The sequence below is a fragment of the Cheilinus undulatus genome, linkage group 20 (assembly GCF_018320785.1).
Source record: "Cheilinus undulatus linkage group 20, ASM1832078v1, whole genome shotgun sequence".
Lineage (NCBI taxonomy): Eukaryota > Metazoa > Chordata > Actinopteri > Labriformes > Labridae > Cheilinus > Cheilinus undulatus.
In genome coordinates, this window is record NC_054884.1 from 37,429,941 (window position 1) to 37,445,901 (window position 15,961).

Sequence of the window (15,961 nt, forward strand, 5' to 3'; positions counted from 1 at the left end):
AGCAGTGTGAATAAACTGACATGTCCCTCTTGGTCATCAAAGTTGCCCCTCCCTGCTTTGACCCCAGAGTAAAATTAAACGCGTAATCGCTCAATTAGAGTCAAATTACCTTCCTTTACTTCCATGTTTTGTCCTGTTCACATCATTCGCACTGATCAAACACTCTGAACTGCACAAAAACAGTGAGTAATTGCGCCTGTTTTGTCACCGCGCGCTCCCCTCCCCTCTCGGTTGGCCGGGGGGCGGGCCGAGCCGGTGTGTGTATTTAAAATGCTTTGGGGAAACTCATCGAGAGGCACATTACCGAGACCGGTCCTCCAGAGATGTGAGGGGAGTTTTCATACTTGACATTTTACGGCCAAAACAAATAACGAGCGCGCGGAGAGGACGTGGAGATTACTGGATTATATTTCATCACGCTGCATCAAACGGTCCACAAATGAGCAACAGGTAGAAGAATCCAAACTTTCAGCCCTTCCTATAAAATCCTCCTTTGGTTTAACGCGAGGCTTGTGTATCCTGTGCGCATGACAGATTTGTTAACTTCGGGGAAACCACAACTGGTATTGAGTAAAATCAAACTGGTTTCTTAATTCTCCATGACGCGAAGACTTCCTGCCTTTTACGCACGACATCTGCTGCAAAGAGATGACCCGCCAAAACTTATCAGCTCATACTTTTCCTCGTGTGTGCTTCACCATATTAACATCTCGGTCCTTGACTTCTCATGGCGTGAGTTTGAAGTGAAACGTGCCCGTGTGTGTCTGTCTGTGTGAGTGCATGATTGCATCAGAAGTCTGCTCCCTTTTTCCTCTCGCACCTGTTAACATTTGTCGCTGGCATTTGGTGCATTCTGAGAGCAGCTCTGTGTATCCCCTAACACTCATGTAGGCTTGAGTCAGCCGGTATGAAACCCAAAGATGACTGCGCATTCCCGAAAAGGCACATTTGGCTTCAAATCGGTGTCAAAATGAAAGAAAAGTCGTGGATTGGTTGTTTGAATGTTTAAAAGAAATCAGCTAAATAGGGCAGTGCGACTCTGGCCAAAATAATAACCACAACAATTTTGCTCTGGACTGAGATCAGCATCATTAATCACAATTATTCATGGAGTTTATGGACGTTTTTATTGCTTTTTCTTTATTTTAAAACCTGTATTCTGCAACTCATTCACTGCCAGGGTACAAATAGGACAAAAAGATCAGCTCTGACATTGTTGAAAGAGAAAAACTAACTTCTGGCTGAGCTAAAGTTATGAAAGACATTTAACTAGTACTAAATATAAGATTTTTTATATTTGGAAGGCTTTATTTTAGCATAGCAGAGCTTTATATCATTGAAGCGGTGCAGACTGTAGTTGGTGTGCGATGCATGTGCATAGAAACCAAAGTATTCTATGAGTAGAGCATGCATTTTAAAAGTCAGTTGCTATTGTCAGTCTCCTTTGACTGCAAAATCATAAGCAACATTAAAATTCAGTTAACTCTGCAGCCCCACTCTTGCTAAGTTAACACAACTTTGCTTTGCAATGCGGCATCACCTTGTGTTAGGACCATTGGTGCATGCATTCAAAGCTCCTTGCTTGTTTCGTTGCTGTGGAGCCTAGAAAGTGCGGCGCAAATGTCCCGCTTCAACCTGAAACTTCATTCTGACTCGGTGTCTCGCCGCTGCGCTATTATCGGTCTGGAGCTTTCACTTTCTCCTCAACTTTAACAAGTTTATAAGTAGTAAACAAAAGAAGAGATACAAACACTCAGAAGATACTGAGCAGCAGCAGCAGGTTGATTCAGTCTCCGTTGCTAGGACAGCCAAAAGTAATGAGTGGTGTTTTAGTCGTGCCGGGAGAATCCTCACAGGACGGCTATTATTGCAGCATGAGAGGAGAAATCCCAGAGGACTCTGTGAGAGTCAACAAGCTGTGCATCTTCTCTGCACAAAGACAGAGCTCACACTTTAGAGCTTCTATAGAAACACACTAGTTATGTTAGATGTGCGAGGCAGACATGATGTAATGCTTCATTTAAATCTCCAAGTGCTGACATGCTAAACTTTAAAGGTCAAAACATCACTAGTGTTTCTTTAGTTTATAATGTAAAACATTTATAATAAAGCATTAAAAATGTGAATAAAGAAGATGTAGCTTTAATCTATCTAACTTCAATAACCTTTTACTGCCTTTTAGAGTTGTAACAATATCAGAACTTGACTTTTGAGTATTAAACAAACATTTAAAAAAGATAAAACCACCGTCCTGGCACTTAGAACTGATTAGTTACTGTTGAGGTGTTTCCTTTATAGAAAGGGTCACTAGACTCATGCTATAACCAGACACAGTTTTAATAGTCATGAAAGGAAAAGTTAGAAAGATTTTCATAAAAATAGCATGCCCTAAATAAATATACCCTCCACATTATCGTTGATAATCTCAAAGCAGTGAATGCAGTTGTTTTCCTCTCTGAAGTCTGCAGGTCAGGAGGTAAAGAAAAACATTCATGAACCAGGAGACATTGTTGTCTGTCTGTGATAGATGATAACATTTGCACGTGCATTTTAATGAGACGCTAAAGAGACTTACTAGCAAATTAAGCATTTATTGATGTTGTGCATAATGTTGGAAATCCTGCATGTTTGTGTAGCAGTGTTGACTCATTTCTAAGTTTTTAGAAGCATGATTGCTGTAAAAAAGTAAAAAAAAAAAAAAAACAACTTTTGATTTCTCCACACCCCTACTTTTTTGTCACTTGAAGCGCTCCCTCTGTACCTAATCATCCACCGCTGCACACTCTCTGATTCAAACTGTCTGCACACGGCAGCTTTGGCTTCAAATTACAACTTTATATACAGTAGGACATGCAGTAACATTGATGCAGCGACATGCAACCATGCACAGGTCCTAAATGCAATTCTCTCTCGGAGAGTGTTTTAGCAAAATGGTAGTTTGCAACACCTGTTCATGGGAGGCTTTTGGAAGTTTCAGTCAGAAATAAGGGAAAATTAATAGAGAAAAAAATATGAAAAGATTGTTGTAAAGTTGTGAATTCAATGCATTTTTAAGAGTGAGACATAAAATACAAATGAAAAAAAATAAGTGTTTTATCAATAGTTAAAAAGGATAAAGAGATATTTATAACTCTGGTACTTATTTATTACATCTGAACTTGAAAAGTGATTAATGTTGAATCACTGGAAGCATGTGTCATCAAAGAAGTAATGAAGGATTGAGAAATCTTACAATTTAAGTGCTGACGTAATCAAATTGTGTAGAATTGACAGTTCTTAGAGGTTAATTATAACAACACAGTTCCAAAGTTAGCTGTACTTGCAGGATATTGCACATTTTTCTTTAATATATAGGTGCATCACTAGAAAATAATCATTTATATTACATTAAACTGTAAATCAATAATATAAGCTGTATGCCAAATCTCAAAACATGCTCTGCTTTTTAGTGTCTTGCAGAAAATTATTCAAAAGATGACAAGAAAAAAAGGATTCCTACAGCTATGGCTGGAAAATATGGAACTCAAATTGTAGTGAGATATTTTTAACTGGAAGGCAAGAATCTGGATGTTTTTACTGCAAAGAAATGTAAAAAATCAGCATGGCAATGTCACACAGATAATTTTATAGACAGCCGGCTGCAAAATTCCAACATATAACAAAAACCCCATCAAAAATGCGAAACCCTAAAGTAAGATAGATGAAAGGATGATTCTGGTTTTAAACTTTGCATTGCAAATAGATTTTCATGTTGTCAGTAAGCACATTACTGTCCCTAAGCAATCTTTTACACAGCATTTATTTATTTCCACTTAATATCAACATGACTTAAATTGAAATAAAAGATTGTCCTCTTTGAAAATAGATAGATAAATGTTTTAAACCTGGTCATATTACCCAGCCCTACTGCATAGTTAAGCTGTCTTTGCTGGAGTTTTTAACCTTGCATCCATGGGATTCTGCAGAAACTCTGTAACCCACAATCCAGGATAGAACGGATCAAGTCGGTGCAGGGCAGCCAAGAAAAACAAGTCTGCTTTGTAAATGACCAATAAGGGGACCTGAATGCAATTACAGGGTGGCCTCTCTCAGTGAGGGTTGAAATGTTGCATGGGGGTTAAATATCACTGTTTTTGTTCGTCATAACTGGATGAAATATTGTTGGCACAGCCAGCCAAGCTCTGCTGACCCCGGGTAGAAAGAGTTGATGGTTTTTCTCAGGCTGCATGCACGTCTGACTCAACAGTGGTGAAGTTATCAGCTCTGACAGTTCAAAGACGAGTAAAAGCTTCAATATTGAGCTAATGCATTTACCGGTTCACCGTTTAATGTCATGAATTTATGGTTGTTTTATCATTTAACTAACAGACGCCTTCTGTCTCTGTTTTCTTGAAGCAGATGAACCCGATGAGGTCCACTCAGCTGATGCAGGAGGATTGACCACTTCATCCTCTACTTTTTGCACCCCACTGAGAGGCCAGTGAGGCTGAAGAGGCGTTCCTTCAGCCCGCCTCCCTTTGTCACCATTTCTTCTCTGAGTTGGTCCCCCGAAGCGTTTCAAAACTGTTTCTCCAACGCTTTTTCCAGAAACTTAGACTGTTTTCCAAAGCAGAAGCAGCACAGCCCTCCCAGACTGAGGTGATGGGAAGCGTGCGAGCCAGCCGCTACAGCATTGTGTCATCAGAGGAGGACGGCATGAAGCTCGCCACAATGGCGGTCCCCAACGGCTACGGGAACGGCAAGAGCAAGGTGCACACAAGGCACCAGCCCCAGAGCAGATTTGTAAAGAAAGACGGTCACTGCAATGTGCAATTTGTTAATGTGAGTGAGAAAGGTCAGCGGTACCTGGCTGATATCTTCACCACGTGTGTGGACATCCGCTGGAGGTGGATGTTCATCATCTTCTGCCTCGCCTTCCTCCTGTCCTGGCTCTTCTTCGGCTGCGTCTTCTGGCTGGTGGCCATCTTCCACGGGGACTTGGAGAGCAACTCCCAAAAGTGCGTCTCCAATGTCAGCAGCTTCACGGCTGCCTTCCTGTTCTCCATTGAGACTCAAACAACCATTGGTTACGGCTACAGATACGTGACGGACGAGTGCCCCATTGCCGTCTTCATGGTGGTGTTTCAAAGCATTGTAGGCTGCATCATTGACGCCTTCATCATCGGCGCTGTCATGGCAAAGATGGCAAAGCCCAAGAAGAGGAATGAAACTTTGGTTTTTAGCCATAACGCCACTGTTGCAATGAGGGACAACAAGCTCTGCTTGATGTGGCGTGTGGGCAACTTAAGAAAAAGCCACCTTGTTGAGGCTCACGTGCGGGCACAGCTTCTCAAATCCCGTACGACAGCAGAGGGGGAGTATATCCCCCTTGACCAGATGGACATAGATGTTGGCTTTGACAGCGGAGTCGACAGAATCTTCCTGGTTTCACCAATCACCATCGTCCACGAGATCAACGAGGACAGTCCCTTCTATGACATGAGCAAACAGGACCTGGAGAGCCTTGACTTTGAAATCGTGGTCATCCTAGAGGGAATGGTTGAGGCGACCGCCATGACCACGCAATGTCGCAGCTCCTACGTTGCCAGCGAGATCCTCTGGGGTCACCGCTTCGAGCCTGTCCTCTTCGAGGAAAAGAACTACTACAAGGTGGACTATTCTCGCTTCCATAAGACATACGAGGTGCCGAGCACGCCCCTGTGCAGCGCCAGAGACCTAGCAGAGAAAAAATTCATCCTCTCAAACTCCAACTCCTTCTGCTATGAGAACGAGATGGCACTGGACAACAAAGAGGACACTGACGAGGGGAACGGGGGCAGCGTCGGGCCTGACGGCACCCAGACAGACAACATCTCAGAGAACGAACACAACCAAGCCACGGTGCCTCTAGAGCCGCGGCCTCTGAGACGAGAGTCAGAAATATGACTGCTGAGACCTCAGACCTCATGTGAGGGATCGTCTAAAATCACGTCTCTGCTTCAAAAGGCGCAGCGAGCCGAGCTGGGCCTTGGGTAGAGGACAAGCCGAACGGTACTGCTGTGGAAGGCGGCGAGGTTTAGGACTTTGTATGTAGGAGTCAGTGTGAACTTTGACTACATACAGTATGACAAAACATAGCACTATGATGGACCATGTGCATAATGCAGGAAGAATTCTCAATGAAGTCCCCATGAATGTGCTGCTGACTGCAACACCACAGAGAGGAGGATGTAAATGACTTGAAAACTGCAGGCATGTCTCAGTTTGTCTGTCCGGCATGAACAAGATGCTTCCAGAAAGAAGGGGTTTTATAAATAGAATATTTTCTCAAGTGCTGCTAGAAAATAGTTGAAGTAAAACTTTGTGTGTTTTTTTGTAGAACCAAAGAGTACACTAAAGGTTAGATGTCTGGAACAAAGACGGTACAAGTAGAGTATTTGTTCAGGAGCTGGTCTCATTAAAGACATCACAGAACATGAACTGTCTGTATGCAACAAACACTCAAGAAACTTTATTTACAACAGACCATATGACAACAGCAGCCATGTTCTTTTGACATCACGGTCAAGATCTGAAGCTCTAATTCTGTCAACATGTCCTACTGTGATGTTTCAGGTTGTTTTTCATAGAAGTGTGAATCGTTTTAAAGTTGTTTCAACCATTTCTGAATGAAAAAAGAGAAGCTGGGCCATATTTTATGTTAAAAACATGTTTGATAACCCTGTAGCTAGCATCAGAACACAGCTAATGCTAGCTTTCAGCCACTTGCTAGTTGTTCTGCACGTTGTGTAGTCACAGCTTTTATAAAAAAAGGCCTGCAATAATTTAAGATATCAACACTTATTTTGGACATATTTATGTACGCCTGAGCTAAACTTGTTGGATGCAATTATACTTACAATACAACTCTTAGCTTCAACGCTAAACTTGTGTTACTGTATCACTAATGCAGACGGTCAAACAAATAACTTCTTTTAACATTTGTAGGAGCATAATGAAATTTTATACGCTGACCACTTAAGAAGCAACTAAGATGTTTGGTTTTGGCTTCACAATAGCTAGCCAAAAGTACAATGTTTACAGTACAGGGTACAGGGCAGTGGCCTGAACTAGGAATGCATGATATTGGATTCATGCCAACTTCTGATTTTCATAGATTCCCACCCCCTTTTTTTTCTTGCTAATGCATGGTTGTTACTGATATATTCTCAGTCCTGCCCGTGCACAGTGCAATGCTAAATCTGTTAGCTCTGGTTAGAATTTACTTAATAAAAGTAAAAATATTTAATTTAAAGTTTACTGTAAGTATTGAGTAGGTACAGCGGAGTTTTACAGTAAAACATGATCTTTCCTTATTAACAAGAACAACAAGAGAAAAGCTCTCTCCAACCAGGCTGTTCAAATAAGGTCACATCTCTATAATAAAGTAAAATACACCGAAAAATTGACAGTGTTTATTAAAGTTATATAGCATTAAATTGACCACTTAAAATTGTCTATATTGGTCCAAACATGTAGTTTAAACTACTGAAATCGCTAAATATTTTGCAGTTTGAAAGAGCTGCAGTAACATGTGAAAATCTGGGGTACGGTCGGTCTTCTCTGGCAATGCATTATGTATCCTTCAGGAGCACCTAAAGTCACTGTGTGAACTCAAACTCAGTGGATAACTTCACCCGTGGTGTAAATTCTTCTCACATCAAAAACAACAATCCACTAGAAATGTGAGCTAAAGAACCTCAGCAAGGATCCCTGTACAAGAGGCAACATCTCATCACATATAAGCACTCAGCCCAAGGGCATGATGGGAAAGTCTGCCTATACATACCCCTAGATTTGAATTGGGAGTGGGCTGGGCTTTGTCAGATGGGGTTAAAATCCTGACCCTCAGATGTCAACACTCCAGTTTTCGGGATGTGGTGGAATTGTTCTCTGTTTATGTGCTACTGTAAGGTCAACAGAGGTGGAAAAATACAAGAACTCAAGTTAAAGTACAGTTACTCTGGTTAAACCTCACTTTAGTACTGATGATTAGTTACTTTCCACCTCTGGTGGTAGCGTAATGGTTTTTAAGCTTTTTTGCCCAAGACAAACTTAAGATCAAGCCAAGATCTCCAGGTGCACCATACTTATATCCATGCAAAATAGTAGGGATGCACGATATTGGATTTTTTGCTGATATTTACAGATTCATTTCAGCCGATACCGATATCAATATCGATATTTAAATATGCTTTACATAATTAAAAATTAAGTCCTTTGGACACAATTTTAGGTTTGGGGAATGAAAAAGAAACTTTCTTTTCTTAAAACACACTTTAAAGTTTAAAGAATGAAAATGAATAAAGAAAAAGGTCTCAACTTACATAAGTCTGTTGGTTTAGCCTAAAACTCCACTAATTTACCAGTATGCTCATATGCACAGCCAAAATATCGGATGTAAATATCGGCAAAAATTTTGATATCTGCCGATACATATATTTTGCTTGTTTTTTTGCTAATATCTGCCGATACTGGCAGATATCTGGTCAATTATATCAAGCATCCTTACTCTTTAGTACACTACCTTTGGTTGTGTAGCTGTAGTGATAACCTAGAGTCATACAAAGCCCTGTGGCACACCTAGACTTGACTCAAGGTCTACCTGTGAGCTTCTGCAAACCATTAAGGAACCACTGAGTGAGCATGAAGCTAACAAATGCAGATGTAAATCCCAGTCCATCTCTAAGAATCTTCATATTATGTAAATCATGCTCTTCTCTAGTCTTCTCTATTTTGCATGGATGACACACTAGCATGAGATGCCTTAGGATAAAACTGCATAGGTAATGCCACATTGTGAACCCAAAAACTTCCAATGAGTCTTCTCTCTGTCTTAAGAAAATATATTCAAAATAACTTTTAAACTTGTTAGTGGCTGAATGTTAATATAAGCTTCAATCTGCGGGAGTTTTCAAACATTTTTTAGCGTAAAATGTTTCCTGATTTTTGGTGCTAATGTTTTAGAATAGTAGGTCTTTATGGTCACCTTTCGGGGGGAAGAGAGAATAAAACTAGTTGGCACAATTTTTACATTAACATGACGACCTCGAATATAACAGTATGACACGCAAACAACATTAGAGCTTCTCACCCTGACGGTGAAGTCACAGGAACATAGCTGCTGTGAGAGTATGGTCCATTTCCTCTGACTTGACAGCACTGATTTCTGATCTTTTGCTTCATCTTTTGCAGTTATCGATCTGTTCATGGCTGGTTAGACTCCTAGAAACATGCCTGCTCCCGTCAAGAGATAGAGCAGGGTAGTATTAACGGCATCAAACTGACTCATTTAACCAGACACCGGGGTTGTATGAGAATCTGAATGTTCTTAAAAGTGCTGCTATGATGTTGCTTTTTTTTTTTTTCTAAACGTTTGATAAAAAAATGCCAAAGAGTATTATTATCATAGTTATGCGTTTCTTAACAAAAACACCTGGCTAGATTTGGTACAGAGAAGTAGAGTATTTAGAGAGTTTTAATAAGGTTTGTTTTTCAAGAATGTGTGTACAGTTTATCACTTTTTTTACATCCTTATCTTGAGCCACTTCAACAAGCCTTAATCAGAGGAAATTTCTTTAAAATTCAACAAAGCTGCAAAAGATTTACTGTAGAGTGGACTACAACAATCACAAGCTTTGTGCTTTTGGCTGGACTCTATAAAAATGTAGTCTGGGTTTCATTTTTACTTGGAGATTAGCTAAATGATTAAAGTCGGAACCAGATTTTTTTAGATGTCTAAACTAATTCTTAATAGTTTTCTTCATAACATGCATGCAGTCCTGGTCAAATGCTCTTTCTTAGCTGCATTGCAGCCACTGTAGCTTCATCAAACAGCTGCCTCCGTACTGCTAAAACACTCTGTAAGCCAGATGTAAATTAAAAGAGAATGGATAGCGTCGTTAGCATCTCATAGGAGTGGCAGTATTTTGATCTAGAAAAAAGAGATGAAGTTGCGTGTTGACTGTGCCAGCTTAAGCATGCATTTTAGCTCTAATTTGAAGCAACAAGTGACCACATTCAGCGAACGCATGTAGACGTCAACTTGCAAAGAGGGCTGAATGTTAGGCTAGAGATGTTTGCTAACTTTAGCCACACTTGGTCACCGTGTTCTCCTGCAGACTGTGATTCTGAGTCCAATATCTGTGCTTCTTTTGATTTTGCTTTTATGAGATTTGACTTTAGTCGTCTGGGAACATCCCTAGTGTCAGCTTAAATAAAACGGCTGATTTAAAAGGCCAAACTCAAAGTCGCAAGTGCTGAAAGAAAGCTTTTTTACATTTCCTTTCCAACGCCTGAAACTAAAATGGTGTTATGACTGGAAGGATTCTTCAAAGCAAAAAGGAAAAAGATCAAATCTCCAAGTAAAATAGCATGACTGCCACATGGCCTCCTGGCTGTACTCAGACTACAGTTCAGCTTCTCCATCATCACCACTACTTGAGTTTTCATTCTCTGTTGCATTGCTCCTGTTTCTCCTGAGAATGTCCGATTTAAAGACGTAGTCCGAAGCCAAACGTACTGTAACCCCGGCTGATGAAGGTGTAGCCTACTGCACAGGAACTGCATGGAGACAAATGTTTATCTTTTTAAAAGAGACAGACAGAGGCCACTAGGCTCCATCGACGTGTAAATACCTCCCTGACCCTTTTTGCAGTTATTTTGTATCAGTCTTCCAAATGTACTGCAAAACAACAGAATGTACAGATTTTTGTATTAATGTTATTATAATTATTGTACATGATATTATATTGCTCCTTTTTCAATAAAATGTCTGCAGACAATCAGAAACTCTGTGTGGCTCGTCATGATGGGAACAAACCAAGTTTGGGGAATACTTGTGGATGTTTAGCAATTTTTGTAACCTTTGAAAACAGCTTTACTCTGGTAAATCTTGAATTTTATTAAATACAATTTTACATGAACAAACAATATGATGTGTAAATGTAATTAACAAGAATACAGATACTTCAGTAGATAGAACTACTTCAGTCAAGAGGATCGGCTGCAGACCTTTATGGTGAGGCGACCTCAACTGTGGGGCAAGGAGTGACGTACTTGACCCAACCTGCAACCAGAATGATGAACTGAATGAAGAATATTTTCTGCCAGGGGTCTGAGGTTACTTCTAGTGGCTATTTTTCACAGCAGCAGAATCTTATGAATAAAAATGGAAAATTTACTGAGTGAGATAATGAAAGTTTAAAATGCCAAAAAGTAAGAAAAACCCAAAGAGGGTTAGGCACTTGAGCTGCAAATGTTAGGGCAAGGGAGGGGGTCAAATTGAAAATAATACATCATACACTAAGGAAAAGCCCAAAGAGGGTTAGGGTAAGGCGTCTGAACCCTAAAGGTTTGGGTTAGGGTGATAAATCTAAAAATAACAATACACTAAATAAAACCAAAAGAGGGTTAGGATTAGGTATCTCAAACCTCTTTTGGTAAGGATAAAGGCCCATTTATGCTCAACGTTAAATATGAATCCGGATACGGACGGAGCCTTCTGTCTGTGCTCTGCGATCATTTCATCCGTATTTCTGCACGTTCCCATAAAGCTTACGGATACAGGCCAAATGGAGTAGTACCACCAGAAACCGTGGGGGCAGTGTTACTGTCTCTACCCGATACGTAGCTCTAGTGAGACACAAAGAAGAAATAACAATGGCGGAATTTTTTGAGGAAAAGTGAGGAAAAGTTCGAGTTGGCCTCCTACAACACTGCCTCCGTTTTTGTCTTTTATGCAAGAGGCACATTATCGATATCTCCTCCACAGTTGCCATGTTTGTTTTTGAGTTTGTTGTGGTCATAAACTTTTAACTTTGGGCTATCTATGCATTTTAATGTATTTTTGAACCGTAACTTCCCCATTTAGAAGCAATAATAACACTAATTACTAAGAAAAAATAAATAAAAACACACTTTTTATTGCAGGCTTCTTAGGAACCCCTCCCTACTGTGGGCCCGGGTAATCAGCACCCTTTTCCCCCCCTGTACTACGCCTATGGCCCCATCGTAGAGGTCTGCTAAGGATAAGTCTGTCAAAACAATGCATCTGTATCTCTTCTGCCTTAAAGCTGTAGAAAGCAGAGACCCCAGGTTTGGTAGAGTGCAGAGAACACACTACCATGATTTGGTACCAGATTTAGGCTAGAGAATAAATGCTTGGACTAAAAGTAAAGACTGAAATGTTTTAGAGTTTTCCTTGACTAAAACTAGACTATATACTTAATGCCCTCAGGCAGCTTTTTCACCCATACCCACCCTACTTCAGCCTTCAGTTTTGGCCCAAACAGGCCTAAAAGTTCACCTAATTTCTATCAAAAGTGTACATTTTCACTTTCATATTATGTTTTTAAGTGTAGATAGGAGTTTAACCTTAACTTCTCATAAGTCAACTGTGTTTATCTCTTGCATTCTGATGTGGCGTTCACTAGGAACAGAGAGGTAAATTTCCTGATAGAGTAAATGTCACCTATTTTAATGTAAATTAACATGAAATGCATTTAAATCTCATTTTTGCACACTAGGAAACCTGCTAACTTGGCAGAGTTATTGTTTTATATGTGTATTTCAATGATATGTTCATTTAAAGTGACTGATAGACGTCGAGATTTTATGTAACTTGTTCTCAGCACTTCGTTCTGAGAAAGCAGAGAGAGAGGAACATTTTTCTCATCCTGGTAGCGTTCTGACTTCCACAGCTCCTCGCCTGCTCCTCAACAGCAGAGAAAAAAGGAAAAACTGGACATGAAACCAAGTCAATGGAAAATTCCTGGGTTTACCATTAAGGAAGAGTGACACTAATGTCAACTTCTGATGTCAGAACTGGGTTTGAGCTTTGAACATGATGCTGCTCTGTGTTTCTCTCAGTGTGTGTGTCCATTCATCTCACATAAAGCAGTTACGGTATCTGATGAATCTCCATCAGTTTGAGAGGGGAAGAGAGAGAAAATGAGTCACAGTTGCTTATTATAATCAGGATCTGTGTTTCATATTTCCTCTATGAGACATAATTTGAAATCACAACAGAGAAATAAAGACAAACACACGAGTCAAACAACGAGAACTACCGCTGGGTGGTTTAAAGACTCTGAGAGGGAGGCGATCACAGAGGACAGCAGTGGGTGAAGAAGGATGGCTGCCATGAGTTTCAACTTTTGACCTCCAGAATTTTATCTCTTCAACTTTGATTCAGTCGACCAAGTTTGAAGAAAATCCCTGAAAGAATTCTCCAGATATGGTGGTCACGAGCAACAACAGCAATGACCTTTGACCTCCTAAAATCTAGTCAGCTCATCCCTGAGTCAGAGTGGACATCTGTGCAAAGTTTGTCTTTTAAAGCATTCTTGAGATATTTGTTCACAAAAGGATGAATGTGAGACTCAAAGACACTGAATTTTAACCCTTTAAAAATCGACTTTCTTCACTGTTGTGAGAAAGTGTGCTTTCTGTCTAGTAGAATGTTTTGAGGAAATTCCTGAGGATGTTTATGAGATACTATGCTCACAATCATGGCCCAATGACCTTTGACCTCCAAATAACCACTGCAAAGTTGGAAGAAAATCCCTTAAAGTATTCTTGAGATATTTTATTCACATGCAGGTGGTGAACATTAGGCTCAAGATCATGCCCTTTGACCTATGACCTCCAAACTGCCATGAGTTCATCCTTGAGTCAGAGAAAACCTGGTGACAAATTTAAGGAAAAAACCCACAAGGCATTTTCAAGGTACTGTATTAACAAGCAGGATAACACACAAGTCCCATAAACTTAAATTACAACCTAGACCTCAAAGATTAAACCATTGAATTGTTGATTAGAGAGGACATTTTTGCAAAGTTAAAGGAAAATCCCACCAAAAATTCATATGATATTGTATTCAGAAGCAGGTTCAGAATAGACTCCTGAGAAGAAAATACCTCAAAGCATTCTTGAGGCATTGTGTTTACAAGCAAGAGGTGAATATGATCCCAATTCCCTTTAACTTTCAACTTTAACATTTTTGCAGGGTAAGAAGAAAATACCTAACAGGATATGTGAGATGTAATCAAAGGGGAAAGGTGAACGTAAGGCCCGATGACCTTGACCTTTGACTTTTAAAATCCAAATGTGATTGATTCATCCTTCAGTGAGGTTGGAAGTTTGTGCAAAGTTTGAAAAAAAATACCTTGAAGCATTCTTGGGATAGTGTGCTCAAAAGCAACAGATGAACATGAGGCCCACTGACATTTGTCTTTTACTGACCAACTCTTAAATATGATAATTTCAACCTTCAGTCAGAGTTTGGAGAAATTAGCTTTGAGCATTCTTGGGATATTGCATTTAAAAGCAATGTATGAACATGAGGCCCACTGATCTTAATCTTCATTTAGCAACTCTAATATAATCATTTTATCCATGAGTTCTAAGGAAATTACTTGAAAACACCCCCAAGATATCATGATAAAAAGCCAGAAAATTAACAACAGGCCCAATGACTTTGAACTTTGACCTCCAAATCTGCCCGGTACAATCTCAAATCAGATTGGATATTTGTGCAAAGTCTGAATAAATTATCTTGCCACATTCCTGTGATATTGGGCACAAAAATAATAGATGAAGATGAGGCCCACTGACCTTAACCCTTTGCTGATGCCGTCTTAAATCCAACCCTTTCAGCTGGACATTTGTGCAAAGTTTGGAGAAATAAGCTTTAAGCATTCTTGGGGTACTGCACTCAAAAGCAGTGGATGAACATAAGGTCCACTGACCATAAACCTTTACTTACCAAGGCTAAAATCTATTTATTTAACCTTAAGTCAGAGTGGACGTCTGTGCAAAGTCTGAAGAAATTACCTTGAACCATTCATGCAATATTGGGTATTAAAGCAATAGATGAATATGAGGCCCACTGTCCTTAAACTTTTACTTAGCAACGATTGAATTTAACCATTTCAACCTTCAGTCAGGGTGGAAATTTGTGCTGAGTTTGGTGGAATTAGCTTTAATCATTCTTGGGATATTGTGCTCAAAAGCAATGGATGAACATGAGGCCCAATGACCTTAACCTTTCACTTAACAACTCTTAAATATTATTTTTATCCTTCAGTCAGAGTGGACATTTGTGCAGTATGGAGAAATTAGCTTTAAGTATTCTTGGGATATTGTGCTCAAAAGCAATGGATGAACATGGGGCCAACTAACCTTAACCATCCACTGGCACCCTCTTTAATCCAATTATTTCATCCCTCAGTTAGAGTGGACATTTGTGCAAAGTTTAGACAAATTAGCTTCAAGCATTCTTGGGATAATGTGCTCAAAAGCAATGGATGAACATGAGGCCCAATGACCTTAACCTTTCACTTTGCAACTCTTAAATATATTTTCCATTCATCAGTTAAAGTGGACATTTGTGCAGTATGGAAAAATTAGCTTTACGTATTCTTTGGATATTGTGCTCAAAAGCAAGGGAATGAACATGAGGCCCAACTGCCTTTTCTGTTAACCCACCACCCCTAAATTGACATTAATTTGTCCTTGTGCTAGATTAGACATGATCACAAACTCTTAAGCAATCCTTTTAAAGCGTTCCAGAGATAGTGTGTTTATAATAAAGATATAAACATGATATGCTAGGACCTTGATCCTGGATCTATAAGCTGAAAAATTTAATCAGTTCATCTGTGAGTCAGAGCGGACATTTCTGCAGACTTCGAAGAAACCGCTGTGGTGCATTTTTTAAATGCAGCATTCACAGAGGGCCTGGATGGATATGCATCCAGATAGTGCACCAACCCAAACCAGAATCCCTTTGGCCCTGGCTATCGCTGATTTTGAGGCCTAAAAATGCCAGAACAATATGGGTGGCTCAGCAGAAATTCACCTCTTTTATTTATTTTTTTGGAACAAAAGCGTTTGTCCGAGCACAGAAGGTGGCACCGCTTTGTCCCTGAAGGGCGCCGCT

The 15,961-nt window shown here is 39.9% G+C and overlaps 1 protein-coding gene across 2 annotated transcripts; it reads left to right on the forward strand.

Annotated features, from left to right (window-relative positions):
• The first annotated feature begins 285 nt into the window (after positions 1 to 285).
• kcnj2a (potassium inwardly rectifying channel subfamily J member 2a) lies at positions 286 to 10,792 on the forward strand. Of its 2 annotated transcripts, none has more exons than XM_041815627.1 (2): positions 286 to 450; positions 4,396 to 10,792. In XM_041815627.1, exon 2 carries the CDS (start codon positions 4,642 to 4,644, stop codon positions 5,923 to 5,925), a length of 1,284 nt encoding a protein of 427 aa, XP_041671561.1. In that variant the 5' UTR covers positions 286 to 450; positions 4,396 to 4,641; the 3' UTR covers positions 5,926 to 10,792. The 2 variants fall into 2 exon arrangements, with proteins under 2 accessions (XP_041671561.1, XP_041671562.1); XM_041815628.1 differs by having other exon boundaries at positions 4,399 to 10,792.
• The last annotated feature ends 5,169 nt before the right edge of the window (positions 10,793 to 15,961 follow it).